This window comes from Stegostoma tigrinum, chromosome 2, assembly GCF_030684315.1.
Source record: "Stegostoma tigrinum isolate sSteTig4 chromosome 2, sSteTig4.hap1, whole genome shotgun sequence".
Lineage (NCBI taxonomy): Eukaryota > Metazoa > Chordata > Chondrichthyes > Orectolobiformes > Stegostomatidae > Stegostoma > Stegostoma tigrinum.
Genome location: NC_081355.1, coordinates 129,461,891 through 129,483,218, shown reverse-complemented (window position 1 = coordinate 129,483,218; position 21,328 = coordinate 129,461,891). Strand labels below are relative to the sequence as shown.

Sequence of the window (21,328 nt, the reverse complement as noted above, 5' to 3'; positions counted from 1 at the left end):
TATGTGTATTAAAACCTTTGTATGGTCTGCCTGATGGAAGAGAGTATAACTGGTGTGGGAGGGGTATTTGATTATTTTGGCTGCTTTCCCACGGCAGCAGGAAGTAGGGACTGATTCAGTTGAAGCCAGGTTGCTTTTCATAGTGGACTGGGCTGCATTCATAACCCTCTGAAGTTTCTTGAGGTCTTGGGTAGAGCAGTTGCCATACCAAGCTGTGATGTCTCTGGATAGGATGCTTTCTATGGTGCTTCTATCAAATTGCTGAGAGTCATTGTGGACATGTCAGATTTCCTCAGCCTTCTGAGGAAGTAGAGGAATCGATGTGCTTTTTTGACTGTAGCATTGGTGTGGATTTACCAAGATAGATCGTTGGTGATATTGGTGAGAATACATCTCAAAAATTGTGCGGCTTCAGCCTTCTTGTTTAGGGAAGGATGTAAACACATTGGCGGTGGCTAAGAAGAGGTTTACTCGTGTGATACCTGGAGTGAATGGGTTGTTCTATGAGATTAGTCTGGGCTTATTTCTGCTGGGTTGAGAAGAGAAAGCAATGACTTGGCTGACAGCTGTAATATCCTCAATAATCTTAACAAGTTGATGTCGACAGAATGTTTCCTCTTATGGGTCAATCCAGAACTAGGAGGTGCTGTTTGAAAATTAGGGTTTTGTATAGATGGGAAACTGAGATAATGAGATATTTTTTCTCTCAGAGAAGTTTGAGACTTCGAAACTCTGCCATAGAAAATGGTGCAGGCAGGATCATTAAATATTTTTAAAGCAGAAGTACGTAGATTCTTGTATGGCAATGGAATCAGGGGTCGGTGGGGGCGGGGTGCTAGATGACTATGGAATTCACAACGAAACAGATCAGCTATGATATTATCAAATAGTAGAGAAGCTTACAGGTCCAAATAGTCTACCTCTGCTTCTATTCCATATGTTCATGTATTTGTATGAAGGGGAAGGAATGTTGATAAAGTGGAAGGAATTTCCTGCAGATCATAAACACCAATGTAAACCAGTTGCTTGGGGACCGCTTTGCAGAACACCTCCACTCGGTTCACAATAAACAACTGCACCTCCCAGTCGCGAACCATTTTAACTCACCCTCCCATTCCTAAGACGACATGTCCATCCTGGACCTCCTGCAGTGCCATAATGATGCCACCCGTAGGTTGCAGGAACAGCAACTCATATTCCGCTTGGGAACCCTGCAGCCCAATGGTACCAATGTGGACTTCACAAGCTTCAAAATCTCCCCTCCCCCCACTGTATCCCAAAACTAGCCCAGCTCGTCCCTGCCTCCCTAACCTGTTCTTCCTCCCACCTATCCCCTCCTCCCACCCCAAGCTGCACCTCCATTTCCTACCTACTAACCTCATCCCGCCCCCTTGATCTGTCCGTCCTCCCCGGACTGACCTATCCCCTCCCAACCTCCCCACCTATACTCTCCTTTCCACCTATCTTCTCCTCTATCCATCTTCGGTCCACCTCCCCCTCTCTCCCTATTTATTCCAGAACCCTCACCCCATCCCCCTTTTCTGAAGAAGGGTCTAGGCCCGAAACATCAGCTTTTGTGCTCCTGAGATGCTGCTTGGCCTGCTGTGTTCATCCAGCTCCACACTTTGTTATCTTGGATTCTCCAGTGTCTGCCGTTCTCATTATCTCGGGTCAAATAGCCTTTCTTGTGATACAAATACTATGCTATGCAGTGAGCCATAATTGGTCATCTGCCTTGATGGTGATTGTTTGTATACCATGCTATTGTTTGTTTGGATTCTTCACAAATATGTTTTGCTTCTTTCAGGACTAGTGAGGAAGTGCTGGTAAAATCAACAAGCTGATTAGAGATCTGTTTGAACTATGGTGTGAACCCTGCTTCTAAGTTCAATAAGTCCTAGAAAGGCACTTGAACAGACTTTCTGGTTCAACGGCAGGGATTCTCCAACAACACCACCTGAAGCCATGGCATGAATGAAGATGCAGATTGTAGTGCTTCTGTTTTTGGCCCGCAGTGCTTATGGATACCAGATTTCAGTTGATTCCCATTAGTGTGGATGTTCTGCAGAAGACCCATGCTAGAGATTGTAAAGGATAGCCCACAGTGATTTGAGGCCTATAGTGAGCTGCGGTTTAGGATGCACGTACAACTCAGGGATAAGTGCAGCTGAGGGTATGCCATCATCAAACTCTTCCTTTTAAAGAAACCTGACTCCACCATCTGTAGCATCCATCTGAAAAGTTTGCTCAAGTTATTACTCACCTTAACTGTGTTTCATATTACTTCCTTTTAGGCCCTTCCTGGTATTTGGTTCTTTTTCTAGTCAATTTAGTATGGAATCAGACTGGAATTGAGCCTACTAGGCCTTCTCTGCAATTCTGCTTGGATTTTGTATGTTTCTGTTTTGTGTTATTGAACGGAACCAAACATTAGTCATGCCATTACATTGAAGACTGAGATCTGTATAACTTCTTTGTGATGGTCTTGAGTTGTTTGAACATAACAGGTTGCCCATGAAGGCCCAGATATGGATTATTTTTCCCTCATCATTTTGATGATGAGGGTCATGAGTGTTTGGAGCTGTCTTCCTAAAAAGGCAACGAGAGCAGATTATTTGATTATTTTTAAGGCAGAGGTAGACTCTAGATGATCCAGGGGATGAAAGGTTATTAGGAGTAGATGTGAATGTAGAGTAATCTGATCAGCCATAATATTATTGAATGGCACAACAGGCTTGCGTGACCTACTGTTGCTCCTAATTCATATGTTTGTGTGCATTGCCTGGACAAATGATGAGACTGTTATTGTTTCTGGATCTCTTTCACTGTCACTCGTAGGTTCCCATTTTTCCAATGCGTAATGTATGAATTTAATTTTCTGTAGTTCTGCCTCATCAAACATTGCTGCTCTGGATCATCTGTGAATTTCACATTTTGTTCTGAATTCAAGTCATTCATGCTCATAAGCAGCAGTGGGGGGTCTCAGCCTGATCACCACAGCTCTTCACTCAGTACATTTCCCCAACCTGACATAACTGAAGAGATGATGATGATTTCTCCCTTTCAGCTCATTACTTATCCACAATGTGTAGCTGCCTTCCTCCTGTCACAGAGAGCACTTTGCTCCTCTCAGGAGAGACTAGTCGAGATCGGAAACTCACCTTGTGAGCAATTTAACGTGCAAAGTTGAATATTGCAGCGCAGTAGTACAACAACCCACTGAGTCAACATGCTGTCCAAAGAATGACAATATGCTTCCACATGTAACTAAATCTGCTGTTCAACTTTCTTCATAAATATTTTTTTCAGAACCATAAATTATTGCAAAGAACAATAATTTATTATTGTCTTATAAACAAATAAATGATCAGATGTTTCATTTACTGACCAAAATTGTTCTCAATGTAAATGAACATGTCACTCTATTATACTGCACTGAGTACATCACATTAGATCTCAGACTTTTTGTGTTTGGAATATTTAATCAAAATAGAATTAGTTTAGTAAGAGAAAGCCCTACAAAATTGTGGCAGGGAGATGTTTTATAATATTCAAAAATCTATTTAATCTGCATTAATTACATTAATAAACTTACGATGGGGACAGGTTTTGCAATATACAGCTTGCTGTCAAAGTAGGTCTTGTAAACACTGATAAGACCTCCTTCAGTCTAAGCTGCACCATTAGTCAGATGCTAAAAGTGCTTTTAGAATTAAATTGCAGCATTGTCCTTTTAAAAATTACTTTAGAAAAGCTTTTATATTTGTCGTCTTTGATCTGTAGGTTAATGCGGCATGGGTCTAAAATGTTTTAGACTTTGATAAATATTTAATTCACGTGTCCTGCATTTACAGTTTTCCAATATTAGATTAATTTGCGTTGTTATAAATGTATTAAATCATTGTATCCGTTTGTACCTGACTTAAAGTTGCTTCTTTAGTTTTTTTTGTGGCTATTGCCACTGGTTTACCATGAATGATTAGAAAATAGGAATGCTGACTGTTCTGGTAAAAACAGCATCTGCTGTCGATCAGTGGGTAGGCAGATGTCCATAAAGGCTTCTTAAAAAATTTTTAGCATAAAAACAGTTGTGAACAAGTGCTGATCACAGTTTTGAAAGGTATTGTTGTTTAAAATGTTCAAACGCAATGAAGGAATATAGGAGGTAGAGATAGATAGAGCGAAAAGGGTGTTTGAATTGTCTTCCTGTGAAGCATTAAAATGTATTTTAATGCCCTATGAGCACACAGTTAGAGGCAATTCCAAACAGGCTTGAAACTAGGTATGTAAGCGCTAGGGAGGTGTGTAATCTCACATTCCAGTAGCTATCCGTGGAATTAATTTTCCTCGAATAAAGATTTTACTATCTTCTTGCCTTTGCAATTAACCCTTGATGCTTGCAAAACATAATACCAAATTAAAGAAGTCAATGTTGAATCTGAATCGGAGGTTGAAAGATTAATGTTCACCCCATTCTCAGGCATTCTATTAGAATAGGCATCCGTATCATTTCTCATTGTTGGGCTTGTTGTTTAATGATAACAGTTTGTTTTGATAGAGATGTGTGCAACATGAAACACTGCCTATCTGACAAGCTGTGATTGTTTTTTTTCCCCCCTAAGTTTCATAGATATATCAGTCCTCCTCTGGTCACCAACCCCCATGAGATTAAAGTCAAAATGACCTCATCTTGTTTCTGAATTAATCGTTTTTGTTGTGACTCAGTCTTGTAAGTCAACAATTTTGAAAGAAAGACCCTTCACTCATTGGAAAGAGCAATTACATTTTTCAGTTTTGGGAAACTAGCAGTTTGAGTGGTCTCTTCTTGTTCCTGTTGTACAGCATTTTTATCTTCTTCAAATGAAGTCGTGCCTGTCCTACCTGAGTAAATACTGAAAAGGATGAAGAAGGAATTCAATAAAGTGCCATGTCAAATGTTACTGTGGAAAATAAATGTTCATGGCATAGGAGGTAGCATGTTGGCATGAGTAGAAGATTGGCTGGCAAACAGGGAGCAGAAAGTGGACATACATGGGTCTTTTTCAGATTGGCAATCTGTAATAAGTACAGGAATTGATACTTGGACCTTGACTGTTTGCAGTTTATGTCAATGACTTGGATGAAAGCACAAACAGCATTGTTGCCAAATTGCTGATAGCACAAAAAATAGGTAGCAAGGTAAGTAGTTAAGAGGACATTCAGAAACAAAAAAAAAATGGCTTAAGAGAGTAGGCAAAGATCTGGCAAATGAAGTATCATGGAGAAAAATGTGAATTGTCCATCTTGACAGGAAGAATAAAGGAGAAGCATTCTATCTAAGTGGTGAGAGATTGCAGATCTCTGAAACAGAGAGATCTGGGTATATTTTATGCATAAATTGTAAATAATTAGGAAATGTAAATGCGTAACATCTTTTAAAGCTAGTCTAAAGGTAACCCTGTAATCATTGCTAATTGTTGCGAAAACCTGTCTGGTTCACTTACATAGTGTAGGGAAGAACATCTGCATCCCTACCCAGTCGGACCTACATGTGAGTCCACATGCAGGGCAAATGGGGATAGGCAACCAATGCTGCTTTTGCCAGTGATGCTTACATACTTTAAAAATTATCATGACGGGATTGGATAAAAAAGTATGGAAGTTATGCTTCGGGTATACAAAGCATTGGTGAGACCATACCTGGAGTACTGTATTGGTCGCCCTACTTAAGGAAGGATGTAAATGTATTGGAAGAAACACACAAGATTTACCAGACTACCGTCGAGAATGAGTGCATTATCTTATAAGGAAAGACTGGACAAGCTAGGCTTGTTTCAGCTGGACTTTAAAAGAGTGAGGTGTGACTTGACTGAGATATATAAGATGCAGAGGGATCGCGACATGGTAGATGTAGTGAGATTCTTTCTTTTATTGGAGAGTCCAGAACTAATGGTCAAAATTAGAGGCTACTCATTTAAACTAGAGATGAAGTGATTTTTTTTTCCTCTGTTTGTCTTGAGTCTTTGGAAATCTCTACCTGAAAAGTTGGTATAAACAAGAGTGCTTAAACATTTTTAAGTCAGAGCTAGATAGACTCTTGTTAAGCAAGGGATTGGCTAGTTCTACCTCTCACTAGTACGCACAAATGCGTATCATTTGTGGGAAAAACAAATCAGTTGTTCCAGGGTTTGTTAACTTTACCTGGAATTCCGCTATCGTAAATGGTGAAAATTGATGTCGACAAAAGCTGCCGCAAATATAGAAAACTGTTCTAACGCTATCAATGCCACCATTCTCGATTGTCATTAAAATAGTGTTAATCTGATGAAACTGTCAACACATGACTACTTGCAAGGCAAGCAGCAGCAGAAGTGACGTGGTTAAGCAATCCCATAAGCTCTACAATCCATCTACATCCAGTCACCAATGGTGGTGGACAATTAAGCAAGCAACATGAGGTGCTAAACTAAAAATACTATCCTCTATAATGGGGGAGTCCAGCATATCTTTGCAAACGACAGAGCTTGAAGCATTTGTATGCATCTACAGCCAGAAGTGCTGAATAGATGATCCACTCAAGCATTCCCAGCATCAAAGAGGTAATCTTAACCAATCTGATTCATTCCAAGATATAGCTGAAGGCACTGAATTCTGCAAAGGCCACATGTCCTGACAATATTGCAAACACTTGCACTTGTCCATCATGACTTGCCATTCACCTAACTAAGCTGTTCTACGGCTTCAACATCGGCATCTACTCACCACATGGAAAATTACCCAGAAATGCCCTGTGCACAAAACCCAGGATAAATCTCTCCAGCCAATTACCTCCTTATCAGTCAACTCTTGAACATCAACCAAGTGATGGACGTGATCATTAAAAGTGCTATTAAATGGTATTTGTAAGTGAATAATCTGCTTATTTGTGCTCGGTTAGGGTTCTGCAGTACATTCAACACTTAGCATCCTTACAGCCTTGCTCCAAACAAGTTATCAGGTAGTCCAAGCAAATCTAAACTCAGGAGATCATGGGGAAAACTGTCCATTTGTTGGAGTCATATCTAGTGTAAAGAAAGAGAGTTGTGCCTATTGGAGGTCAATAATCTCAGTATAAGGACATCACTGCAGGATTTGCTTCAGGTCATGTCCTAGACCCAACCACCTTTAATGCTTCATCAATGACCTTTCTTACATTACAAGGTCAAAGGTTGGGATGTTTGCTGATGATTGCATGATATTCAGGAATTATTACTAGCAATCAGAAACTGAAGCAACCGCTGTTTATTTACCAAAATAACTGGACAACATCTGAGCTTGACCTAATAAGTAGCAGATAACATTTGCACTACACAAGTGCCAACCACTGACCATCTCCCTTGACGCTTTTAGAATTGTCATGCCTGAATCCCTCACTACCAGCATTTTAGGGGTTGCCAGAAACTGAACTTGACCAGCCAAATAAATGCTGTGACTACAGGAGCAAATCAGAAGCTAGGAATTCTACAGTAAATAACTCACCTCCTGACTCCCCAGTGCCTGCCAACTGTCTACAGGGTAAAGCCAATAGACAGTAGGTGCAAGAGTAGGCCATTCAGCCCTTCGCGCCAGCACCACCATTCATTATTATCATGGCTGATCATCCACAATCAGTATCCTGTTCCTGCCTTATCGCCATAAACCCTTGATTCCACTATCTTTAAGAGCTCTATCCATCTCTTTCTTGAAAGTATCCAGAGACTTGGCCTCCACTGCCTTCTGGGGCAGAGCATTCCATATATCCACCGCTCTCTGGGTGAAGAAGTTTTTCCTCAACTCTGTTCTAAATGGCCTACCCCATATTTTTAAAATGTGTTCTCTGGTTCTGGACTCACCCATCAGCGGAAACATGCTACCTGCCTCCAGAGTGACCAATCCTTTAATAATCTTGTATGTCTCAATCAGATCCCCTCTCATCCTTCTAAACTCGTGTATACAAGCCCAGTCGCTCCGATCTTTCAACATATGATAGTCCCGCCATTCCGGGAATTGACCTCGTGAACCTACTCTGCACTCCCTCAATAGCAAGAATGTCCTTCCTCAAATTTGGAGACCAGAACTGCACACAATACCCCAGGTGCCGTCTCACCAGGGCCCTGTACAGCTGCAGAAGGACCTCTTTGCCCCTATACTCATTCCTCTTGTTATGAAGGCCAGCATGCTATTAGCTTTCTTCACTGCCTGCTGTACCTGCATGCTTGCTTTCATTGACTGATGTACAAGAACACCTAGATCTCGTTGTACTTCCCCTTTACCTAACTTGACTCCATTGAGATAGTAATCTGCCTTCCTGTTCTTGCCACCAAAGTGGATAACCACACATTTATCCACAGTAAACTGCATCTGCCATGCATCCGTCCACTCACCTAGCCTGTCCAAGTCACCCTGTATTCTCATAACATCCTCCTCACGTTTCACACTGCTACCCAGCTTTGTGTCATCAGCAAATTTGCTAATTTTACTTTTAATGCCTTCAGCTATATCATTCATGTATATTGTAAACAGCTGCGGTCCCAGCACCGAACCTTGCGGTACCCCACTGGTCACCACCTGCCATTCCAAAAGGGACCCGTTTATCACTACTCTTTGCTTCCTGTCAGCCAGCCAGTTTTCAATCCAAAGTCGAGTGTATGATGGAATACATTCAGCTTTCCTGGAGGAGCTGCCACTCCTTCAACATTCATACCATTCAGGACCAATCAATCTGCTTGACTGGCATCACTTCATGAACTTCAACATCGGTAGAAGTGTGTACCATCAACAATATGCACTGCACTAACTCGCCAAAGTTTCTTATTTTGCAACTATCAAACTCATGACTTCTAGCACCTCAATGGACGAAAGCAGCAGATGTATGGGAGTCACCACCTGTAAGATCCCTACAAATACTTAGAGCTTATTACCATTCCTTCACAATTGTTCAGTCAAGATCCTGGAATTCTCTTCCTAATAGTTCTGTGGGTGTCCCTACACTCAAAGGACTATGCTGGTTCAAGAAGATGTTCACTATCATCTCCTGAAAGACAGTTAGGGATGGACAATAGATGCCAGTCTAGTCAGCAAAGGCTACATCCTGTGAATGAATTTGAAACAAAAATTGCTCTGGCCCGCGTTCTAGATTTATATCTGGATTAATAGTAACACAAAAAGGAGTGTGGAACATTTTTTCTTGCACATGATTGACATTTGAAGGTTAAATGGTTTGCTGCAAGAAATATTGACTTCACATCACTTGCGGGATTTGTGTGGATTTAAACTTTTAGCAAAATGTAGGAAAGGGTAAGGAGCAGGGACATGGGATTAGAGAAGTTAAATTAAAGCCTCAGTCCGGAATTTGACACTTTAATCCACACTGACTTTTCCGTGCAGTACATTGTGATACATTATTGGACACGCAGCCCAAATCAGGTGATCTTTCAATTGTTCTCTGATTTCTAGTTTGTCTTTTTGCCAATAATTCTCTTGAGCACCAGTTGCCATTCATTTCACTTCAAAGTAGCATTGAATCCAAATGATTTTTCCAAACCTTTTGCAGACTATGGATTTATTTATTCAGAAGATAAAGCGTGTCTGCAGTGATAACCAGTCCACCTATCTGAGTCAGAGAACAGCCACATTTTTAAATCGTCACTTGCTATCTGAAAGAAAAGACTAGGAAACACTTTCCTACAATACTGCATAAGAGCCTGACAACGGTAGCACTTCAAAAACTAATGCCACATCACTTAAGAAACATTCTTCACCAAGCTATGTCTCCTATTAATAACAGATATTTTCTGCTAGTATCTGTAATTTTCCAACGTGTAACTGAAATATCCCCTGAATATATTGTTACAAAGTGGAGGCTCAGCTCCCTCCCACCACCGAGAACCAAAACCAAAACACCCAAAAAGGAGCACCTCTCCCTATAATCTGGTAAGAAGCGTGAAAAGTGGTGTAACCTGCCTTTCAACAATTTCTATTGGTTAAATAAAATAAACTCCTGATACTCACTTTAAAAATCAACAAGTGAACAAATTAACTAAACTATTAACAAACCGAATGAACCCCTTCTAACTACTAATTATTTCTAAATAAAACAAGATTGTAATAGTTGCCATTCTATATGAGTCCTACTAACATAAAGTAAAATTTAATCTCTCCAAACTACAGCCAGATTACGTGTCTTCTGGAATACCCTGTACCTTCTCCATCAAACGGTTCTGTAAGGAACGCCTCTTCTATTGATTCTTCTGTCAGGAATATTAATTAGTTGTGCCATTGGTATCTTTGATATTTAGATGGTGCTTTCTCTAACACCTAAAGGAGTCTATGAAAGCCAGCCATTCTCTCTTTAGAGTTGAGAACTGTGAACTCTGGCAGATGGCAGGTAGTTCTCCTGTCTTTGTCCAGCTGCCCTGTTCTTTTATACCCCTGATGACATATCAGTTTCTTATAATTGGATTGGTCCTAGGTTGTCAAAACCATCATGTTCAAATTTGGTAGGTTTTTGGTATCTGAGTGCCTGGTTCAAATTGATTGGTCAAGTTCAAAAACCTGTTGTCTTGGAAAAAATGCTGATCCCCTGATAACAGTATGGCCTTTCAATACAAATGTTTCAATTTGGGTACTTTCAAACTGTTAGCAGATGTCTCCAAGCATAGAAAAAACACAATATGTTAAAGGGTCCAGACAATGCTTTCCACCTTCCTAGCATTTTACAAACACCAAACTCTAATGTCCTACTTCCCAATCCACAAATACTCTACCCAACTTGGCAGCGGTATTATCCTCAGATTGCAAGCTATAAGGGGGTCGAGGATGTTGCTACAATATTTAGCTGCTACTTGATGTGTCTTAAAGTATTTTAGAAACTTTGCACTTTGAAATTTGTAATGTGTAGCTTTCTCACTCCTTTTAATTAATTGACGTAAAATATACCGGTAATTTACTGATTTTTTTTTGTGCAACTTTCTTACCTGGAGCACAAGTTCCTTTTGTATCTTAGTGGTTTACACTAATAAAATTTCAATCTGAAATTCTGTTTCAGAGATAGTAGGAACTGCAGATAACAAGGTGTAGAGCTAGATGAACACAGCAGGCCAAGCAGCATCAGAGGAGCAGGATGGCTGACGTTTCAGGCCTAGACCCTTCTTCAGGATGCTGCTTGGCCTGCTGTGTTCATCCAGCTCTGCACCTTGTTATTTCTGAAATTCTGTATTAGTTTGTGACCAAGTCCATTAAAAGCAAGGAAAAGATTACACCAAATCATTGATCAGACTGCATTTGGAGTATTGTGTTCAGCTGTTGGATGCCTTATTTCAGAAAAGATGTTAAAGCCCTGGAGGAACCTTCAAAAGTGATATACCAAGAATGATACCAAGAAGGAAGGATTTTAGAATCAAGGAAAGGTTAGAGAGATTGGGCCTATTCTCCTTGAAGCAATGAAGATTGAGGGCTGACCTTATTGAAATATTCAAAATTATGAACAATTTAGACGGGGTAAAGAAGGATATTCTGTGCCCACTAGTTTCTATGCCAATAACCAGAGGTCACAATTTCAAGATTGTCAGCAAGAGATCTGGGATTAAGAGAAACTTCTATATGTAAAGAGTTGTTAGGAATTAGAATATGCTGCCACGCGAGAGTGGTGGAGGTGGATTTCATAGGATGTTTCAAAAGAAGAGCTGGATATCTGTTTCATAGTGATGAATTTAAAGGCCCACAGAGATAGGGTTGAAGAATGGAACTAGCCAGTAGCTCTTTTGGGAGCCAGTACAGACTTACATTTTTCCATGCTTTTGTCAGATATAACTTCATGAAATTTGATGAAATGGTGAAGGAGGGGATATCTTTTAGAATGCTACTGCTACAGAGGCATGCCCTTAAAAATATTTTGTTAGTGAGCTCTGTTTGTGTCCATAGTACTTTACAGATAATTTTTGAAGGCCTAACAACTCCTTGCTTCCAATATTCCTGCATTTTAAGGTGTTTGGTCTTGATACTGTACAATGCTGAATAGTGAAAATTGATATGTCTATTCATCCTCTTAGTGTCATTCTCAGAGCTGTGTAGACAGTTGCTCAGAAGTAAACTGGGCAATATTCTGAAATATTTCAATCAGATCCTGTAGTAACTGTCTAGAATTTCTCAGGAAAATTCTCAACCTCAGAGTTGTGACGACTTGATCAGGTAGTTGAGGAGCTGGCACCAATGAGGCGTTGAGACAAGGGGCAAATAGCTATTGAATACTTGAGAAGCTGATTGTCTTTATTCTCCATTTTTATAATGATATCATGACAGTGTGGAATCTCAGAAGGGCATTAACAAGTTGGAGTTGGGTGGGTAGGTGGCAGATGTAGTTGAATGCAAAGAAATATGCAGTGATACATCTTGGTGCAAAGAACCATGCAGAGACATTCGTCACATCTCCTCTGAACGTCCTGTCCTTAGCTTAAAGCTATGCCCTCTGCTCATTGATCCCTCCAAGGGAAAAGTTTCTTCCCATACATGCCCCTTGTAATTTTATGCGTTTTGCTCATCTCCCCGCTCAGTGTCCTCTGCTCTGAGTCTATCTAATCTCTTTTCATAACTAAAACTCTCTAGCCCGGGCAATATTCTGGTAAACCTTCTCCAGTACAATCACATCCCTACTATAATGCAGATTATAGAAGTGCGCACACTGCTTTTGCTGTGACCTAACCAATGTTTTATACAGTTCCAGCATAACCTCCCTGTTTTGAAATTCTGTGCTTCAGCAATAAGGGCAATAATCCCATATGCTTTCTTAATCACGTTACATACCACTAATTCAAGGGGTCTGTGGACTTGCGCACCAAAGTCTCTCTGATCCTTTGTGCTTCCCAGGGTCCTACCACTCATCATGCATTCCTTTGCCTTATTTATCCCAACCAAGTACATTACCTCACACTTATTCAGATTGAAATCATGAAAAGAGCCAGTGCAGATACAGCATTTAATAAAGCATAAACTATTCTGGGTTACATTAAAGGTCCATCGAGTACAAGAACAGTGAGGTTATATTGGAACTGCGTAAAACATTAGTTGGGTTACTGCTAGTGTAGTATGTGTAGTTCTGAATGCTACAATGCAAGATGTATGTGAATGTATCAGAGAGAGTGTAGAAGTTGTTTACTAAAATAGCTTTAGGGTTCAGAAACTTCACTAATGAAGATAGATCAGAGAAGTTGTAACTGTTTTACTTGGAGAGAAAAAGGCTGAGGAGAGATTTGATAGAATTTTTCAAAGTCATCAGGGGTCTGTACAATGGATATGGAACAAACTTCCTGGTCATGAAAATAATCAAGAACCAGAGAGCACAGATGTAAAATATTTTATAAAAGAAGCAAATGTGAAATGAGAATAAAAAAACAATTTTTGCACACATTGGGTTGTGAGTGCCTGGGAGCATACTGACTGGAAATGTGGAGGATGGCGGATCAGTTGAGGCTGTCAAGAGGGCATTAGATGATTAGTTAGGTAGAACCAAAATTATGGAGAAAGGCAGGAGATTGGCACTTAGCAGAGAACAAGTGAGGATAAGGTGTTTCTCTGCACTGGAACAATTCTCTGATTCTGAAATAGCTCACAGAAGGTACATGTCTGTCAAGGTCATCCCAGTGCAGTCTGACTGTCCAACTCTATCTTTATATTGAAGACTTTTACATGATATTAGTGCAAACAGGAACATGCATCCCCTGAAGAAAGAATCTATGGGAAATGTACAAACAGAGCCATTGATCCAATCTTGTTTTAACCAGTTTATGGAGACCATTCAATGAGGAGTAGCCATTCAGGGCCTCAAACTTCTGCCCCTTTTCAGTTAGATTATGGCTGATCCACATATTATGAATCATTACGAAAGCGTTAATATAATTGAAATGAATGCTGTCACAATGTTAATTATTCAAAAACTTTGACTATTTTATGCCATATCTAGAGTTGTAATTATTAGAGAAACAGTTCATGATCTTTAGGACATATGAACATTATACTCACTTAGACTTTGGATATCTTGATTAGTCTCACTTCACTTGTGGATTTTGTTTCGTTGATTAGGTAATTAGCTTTAAAATCCAAAGTGATTGATGCCTCTGTTAAAACTGATGAACTAATCTGCAGTATTGATTTTCATGGGACGCTCTATACAAAGGCCTTTTTAACACAGAACTGAGAAACAGGTGAAGCAGAGGACAAGATAATAAAGTGTGAAGCTGGATGAACACAGCAGGCCAAGCAGCATCTCAGGAGCACAAAAGCTGACATTTTGAAGGGTCTAGGCCCGAAATGTCAGCTTTTGTGCTCCTGAGATGCTGCTTGGCCTGCTGTGTTCATCCAGCTCCACACTTTGTTATCTTGGATTCTCCAGCATCTGCAGTTCCCATTATCTCTGAAGCAGAGGACAACTTTGTTTCCCAATGCAAGTTAAAATTGGACACGTTCCTGTAGAGAATTATCCTTCCCGGTTGGAATCCAGTGGTGATAAGGTTACTTCACCTTGCAATAAAAAGATATTGGATTGTGCATATGCAAATATGTCTGAGTGGCTGATTTGCCTTCCAGTGTTGGTGATTTCCCCAGCACGAATGTGTGAATTTGATTGCTGGGAAGAAGCAAATGTTAGCAGCAGCCTCTTGCCAGCTGGTTCTCTCATCACTTTGCTTGATTTACACACCAGTAAATTAAAAGTGAAGTCTTTGCTACCAGTTTTGTCAACCTTGAGGTAAATTGTATTAGCGCTGCTTAATGCAGTGTATTGCTTCATGTATTTCAGTTTCTTTTCCCTTCCTTTTCCGTCCTAGTAACAGACTCGCTCCGAGTAACCACGATCGGATACAAAAGCTAAGAAATGAGTTCCAGCAAGCAAAGCAAGAGGAGCTGGAGGACCGGAGGCGTACATACAGTTTTGAACAGCCTTGGGTGAGTGTTTAGACTGTCCGGATGGGTGTGGAGGGCAATGAACTTTAACTAGAGTGCAGAATCTGCGAACTCTGATCCTAATGGGTCCGTATGCAACAGAAGCAGCGAAGAGTCACATGCCTTTCAACCTGTTCCCTTCTAAACCTTTATCTACATCTGTGGTGCATTGTTGATAATTTCATCGCATGCGATATCAACCTGTCATTGCTTGAGTGGACTGAGTTTGCTTGGAGAACCTGATGCTGTCCTGACGAACTGGATTATCCTATTCTTCAGGGACAACCTATGTTATTAGAAGAATAATGAGATCCACTCCACACTGGGTGTTTTGTAATGTATTGGTGACATACATTTTTCAAAGTAGTGTGTGTTGCAGTTTCGGGTGTGGTCCAGCCGATGATGAACAATGACATTTATGAAGTACTTTAACACTTTCATTTGCAACTTAAACAAAATAAGTAAAACTTTTTATTTAACATGGGACTTTCTAATGGGATTGATTATCGTGCCTGCTTGTTCAAAACTTTGAATGTAAATTATAAAACCATGCTTGTTTACAGCTTAGGGTGTATTGATTTGAGCAAACTGTCACCTTCTCATGACTAAGACTTGTGTGTTGGCATTAAAATTTAAAAATAATCACTGAATGCTTACTACTTACTATACTGCCTCCTGCCAACAATTGTTGCCCCTCTGGGCTCTGCAGTTTTAGGCAGTGAGTTGGTGATGTCTGCAGTAGGGAAAATGGAAAGAATAAATTTATGATATGAAACAGCTACGTAGATGCAAATGCATTATCCATGCTTGCATATCAACTGTTTGTAGTGCCAAGAGTTAAATGTGCTCATTCATTTTGTTGAGAGATAATGAACAGACAATGTTCTCGAGAACATGCATTAAATTCATGGCAAGCTATGTTCAAAGCAAAACCCCAATAAACTTGTTGCTGGGGCAATGTGCAAATTTGTATGCTTTCTCTAAGTTAGGATCAGTGAGAGCCCTGACATTATTTTTGGAAATGTTATTAGAAACTATGTAGTTGTAGTTAACTTGGCAATCAAAACCTTCACTGTCGTGTGATGTTATGTAAAAATTCATTTTGTTCTAATACTAGATCAACTGATAAATCAATTTTTGCAACAAGCCACGTTATCAACATTTCTTTAAAAATCTGGTTCTGATAATGTATGTGCCAGTATTCCACTTTTATTTAAATTGCATTAAAGATAAAATCTGTGTTTTACTTTACAGTCTGGATTTTTGTTTCCATTGTGAAACAAAGTTGTTTCTCTCTGTGGAAGTGCATGCCACTTTCCATTGTGCAGCATTGTTTTGTTAGCAAGCTTCCGTTTTGTAGAATGTCCCTTATCTTCTGGGGTGAACAGAGAGGAGGGGCAACATATGGTTTGGGAGCTAGGACTGTGAGAAAAGCTTGGACTCTGAAAGACTTGAAACTTAACTACTGTGGGTCAAAGAGCAAACTGTTGTGTATTTAAATTTCATAACAGTTTTAAACAGACTATTTTAACCTTAGTTTATAGTTTCCTGTAATGAACAGAGTGGATTCCTAAGGGGCACAATTAGTTTAAGGAATAGAATGATTTTCTAAATTGCAGGGTTCAGTTTGTGAGTTTAGATCAGTTATAGAATTAAGCTTATTGTGATCAAACCTGAATATAATGGGCACACATTTTATTTATATTTAAATAGAATTGTTTGTATCTAATTAAAAACAATGGTTCTGAGCTGAGTCATGAGTCAGAGCTGGAACAAACTATGGCCAAGTGTTACTGCATGTTTCATCAAAACCCAGGTATTTCCTTTGCTTAATTGTTGCATAGAAAGTTTTTTTTTATTGGCCAAGCTATATGGCTGTTTCATTCATCATCCTCACTGTTGACATTTTCCTGTTTTGGTCATTCTTCTCACCCTGGTGTTTAATTTTTTTAACCAAAGTATGACATTAAGTTAAACATGAATCACAATAAGTTGGTACATTGTTTTATCTTTGGATCGGCATTTTAAACACAGAAAGCAAGAAAGTCTGCTCTTTTCCTTCCATGTTGAAAACACTTTATTGGCTTGGCACGTTCTCTGCTCAGCTCTTGGCAAGTAGAATAACACAATAGTTTACATAATTCATCACAAATGGACTAACTAAACAAAATTTGCAGACAAGGCCAAAAAGTAAATTGTTGCAGCACATGGAAATATTTATATTGATGTATTAATTAAACTATTCTGAAGCTGAAAGGTAGGACATAATCTTGAAACAGACTGGGAGGAACTTCATTCAGTGTGTTGTCAATCTGATGTTTGATGTGAGAGCCAACTCCAAAGTTTCAGATGTTCTACTTTAAAATGATATTTGCATCTATAAAAATTTCAATGTGGTTGATCAGTGCAGAATTTATCAATGTAACTGCATGAAGAGTGCAGCGCATACTGCAGAATAAACACACGTGAAAGATATTTGTACATCTTATGATAACTAATTATTGTTTAAGGAGAGTATCCATTCAGAATGCGTGTTCGATCATCAGAATAAGCAACCATGAAATTTCATTGAAAAATTACATGGATGATGCAATTCACTACAGATGCTCAAAACTTGTCAATATGCAATTTTCTACTTGATATACATACTATGGAATTGTACAAATGGCAGCTTGTTTCTATGAGAACAGTAAAATCTTCAAGATTATCTCAAGTATGATTGAATATATGATAGATTTTCAATGTATGTGACAACGGTGATTTTTAATCTTTATGTGGCATATTCTCGTCATCCTGTTATGACCTTCAGGGTATTAGGGCATTGGAAATAGTTCAGCAAAGATTCAATAGAATAACGCTAGTAATGCGTGTGCCAAGGTTATGAAGAAATTACTATTTTGTGACTAAAGCAGAAAAGGTTAATGAGGGATTTAACTAGGTTTTATCAGAATTATGACAGATTTTGATGTGCTCAAGCAGAAAACATATTGCTTTCTCTGGAACTGCGTTGAGGGAGCAATGACTCAAAATTGCCATTACAAGAAGAACAAAGCAAAAGTTTGAAGGATTTTTTTTCACATGGTGGATTTACTAGAGTATGGCATTCTTTAGCGCTACTGGCCTTTGAGACAGGGGCTGTAAAAGTAAATTTGCCATGTACTTGCCAAGAAGAACATTAAAAAAGGATGTGGCTTGGACAGGAAAATGGGATTAGAGTAGATAGCTTCAATTAAAGAGTTAACAGTGGTGCACACGATTGACTGAATGCCGACCTTCTCCGCTGTATAATTTTTATGAGCCAAGCTTAGAATGAATGGATTAAATTAACTCCATATTAAAATGTACATTTGACTTTACATAAAACTGGATAATGGTTCTTTTCTGACTAAAACAAATAAAGGCTTGTGCTGCATTTCTTCCTGCCCTTGGTTTTACAGATTTGATTATATTCCAAGTTCTCTAACTTCCGCTTGTCAAGGTCAAAACAGATCCTTGTGCAGAGTTTTCATAGTTAGTTCAGGACATAATGCATATTCCATCTCATGCATAAGAGGTACGACTGACCATTCAGATTCACATCTTCCCCACACCTTGTCTACCTGGGCCTTGCTACTTCTTGTTAAAGTCTGAGAAAGCTTCATTTCATTCCAGTAACACTATCTACCTCATACACGTCTTCGACCTTTTTACTTTGAGAGTCTTGACAGTCTGACGCACTCGTGTTCACCATCTAGCATTATTTGTGTTTTAGAATGCAGTACAGTTTCCACCGGTGCCTTTGAGTGCTTTGTAGCTGGAAATGGTTTTTATAATTACGCTTTGTCAGTGTAATATAACTTTTGTGTAGATGTTTGTGCCCTATTGAGGAGTATGAAGCAAAATGGGGATGAAAATCTGCTTGCTAATTGTTTTTAAGGTGAATTGTGTTTGCTTGTGTTTCCACAAATATTTCTCAGTTTTGGTGCATAATGTGTTCTGCCGCAAAATAGCGAAGCTGAATAAATGTTCACCTTTCACTACATAGAATAGTGCTTAAAGCTGCAGTGTTTCCTTTGCAATTTATAAATTTGCTATGAAATACTACAATTTCCAAGAAATGACCCAATTAGCAACCCTGTACTAGTATTAAAGCACATAACAAGAAATAATTACAGTAATTGAAGTATGGGGATAATTATTGCACATAGCTTCAACGTATGCCCAGGAAAAGGGTGTTAAATAGATATCCAATGCTATGTCAGGTTCAACAGTTTGACCTGAAATAATATGAGAGAAATGGGAATGACCTTCCCCGTTGTTGCTGTTATATCTTCAAACCATAAATTAGAAAAATGAATCTGACAATTAAAAGCAAATAACAGTGTCAGAAATTCTGTGCTGAGCTTTTGTTTCCAAAGCAAGTAACTCAGGTCAAGAAATTTGCCTACTTGCCGACCTGCTTTGGTTTAAAGGACTCTGTTACCTGCTTTTCTGTTCCAGAGAGGTGGGGTGATAGCGTGGTCGGCACTGCGTGATTCCCTGGAAATCTGTCACAGATGTTTATAAACTGTTGGGCCATCTAGCCATCATCCTTCACACATTCACCCTGCACTCACTCACCATGTTTCTTCATGGTCACATAGCCCATCTCTGAACTCCATTCTCCCATCATAGCCCCCAGTTTATTCCTCGATCCATTCTTTGAAAAACTAGAATCACAGAATCCCTACAGTGTGGGAACAGCCAGTTAGGCCATCGATTCCACACTGACCCTCCAAAGAGCATCCCACCCAGACCAACCCCTAACCCTCAATTTCCCATGGCTAATCCGTCCAGCCTGCACATCCCTGGACACGATGGGCAATTTAGCATGGCCAATCCACCTAACCCACACATCTTTGGAATATTAAGCCATATGATAAATATGAAAATACTGAGAAAAATATCAATTCCCAATTCTTCTTTGAAAATATACATCGTTCCTACAAAGTGTCAATCAGACAGGACAATTGTACTTTGAATTGGAGAAATTTTACCCACTTCACACCTCTTAGTCCCATCCAAATAAACGTTGGGACATTGACAACAGAGATCACAGGAAGAATTAATAAAAACTGAAAGAACTGCAAATGCTGTAAATCAGAAACAAAAATAGGGATTTCTGGAAAAGCTCAGCAGGTCTGACAGCATCGGTGAAGAGAAATCAGAATTAATGTTTTGGGTCAGGTGAACCTTCCTCAAAACTGAAATGTTAACCAAGACGTTAATTCTGATTTCTCTTTACCAATGCTGCCAGACGTGCTGTGCTTTCCCAGTAATCTCTGTTTTTGTCACAGAAAGACTTCTTCATTCCCTGGAGCATTGGAGGCTGAGAGGTGGTCTTATAAGAAGTTTATGAAATCATGAGAGGCGTAGATAGGATGAATAACCAAGGCCTCTTACCCAGGGTAGAAGAGTCCAAAGCTCAAGGGCATAGGTTTATGGTAAGAGGGAAAATATTTAAAAGGGGCCTAAGGGGCAACTTTCTCACGCAGAGGGTGTTGCGCGTATGGAATGAGCTGCCAGAGGAGGTGGCTGGAAGCTGGTACAATAACAAAATTTAAAAGGCATCTAGAGGGATATATGAGCAGGAAGCATTTAGAGGGATATGGGCCAAATGGCAATTGGGTCAAGATTAATTTGGGCTATCTGGGCAGCATGGATGAGTTGAACTGAAGGGTCTGATTCCATACTGTACAGCTCTATGCTTTTGTGACTCTATAACCACTTAAAGATGTCAATCAGGCAAAGTGAGCAATCCACTTCAGTTATCCAAACATTTGTGATTCTTGGTTCATAGCCAACCATTTGTAATGAGCAGCGGGAGAGAACTGTTTCAATAGAATCAGATGGCCAAACGTCAGTTTGTTTGATCAAGGAAACAAAGCATGAAGAGGGTACAGCCTCACATGCTTAAATCCGAATTGACTGTCTGATTGAGACTTCCATGGATATAGGTAGCAGCGGCAGTTGTCTTGTGCAAAGACAGATGCCTCTTCTTTTTGTCTTTCCCCCAGCATTTCTACACATGCCATTATTATTATATGGCTCATTGATTCTGTATGTAGTGCATCCTGAATTGAATGGTGAGGGCGTAAGCAGCAGAGAGGACATGGAATTGATAAGAGATGGGTAGAGAAGGCCCGTGGGGAGCTTGAAACGGGTCAGGGAATTTAGGTTTTGAAAGATTCCCGCATCCAGATTGTGATTTAGAACTCTTCTGAGGGGCCATGAACCACGAGGGTGGAGGAGGTGGCTTGACTCCATAAACATTTCAGCAGGTGAGGAGGAACCTAACTGGCCCCCAATTGACCGAGGCGGTAGAAGGTGCTAGTGACCCTCAACTTTTCTCTTACACTGGTGAAAATTGTTGCCAAAA

The 21,328-nt window shown here is 39.7% G+C and overlaps 1 protein-coding gene across 6 annotated transcripts in view; it reads left to right on the top strand.

Annotated features, from left to right (window-relative positions):
- The window catches only part of LOC125463564 (partitioning defective 3 homolog), a 798,969-nt gene that overhangs the window by 768,233 nt on the left and 9,408 nt on the right, over window positions 1-21,328 (top strand). For all 6 annotated transcript variants that reach the window (XM_048554970.2, XM_048554960.2, XM_048554990.2 and 3 more), the window contains one exon: window positions 14,817-14,934. In XM_048554970.2, coding sequence (XP_048410927.1) covers window positions 14,817-14,934 — 118 coding nt within the window. The remainder of the gene's footprint in view (window positions 1-14,816; window positions 14,935-21,328) is intronic.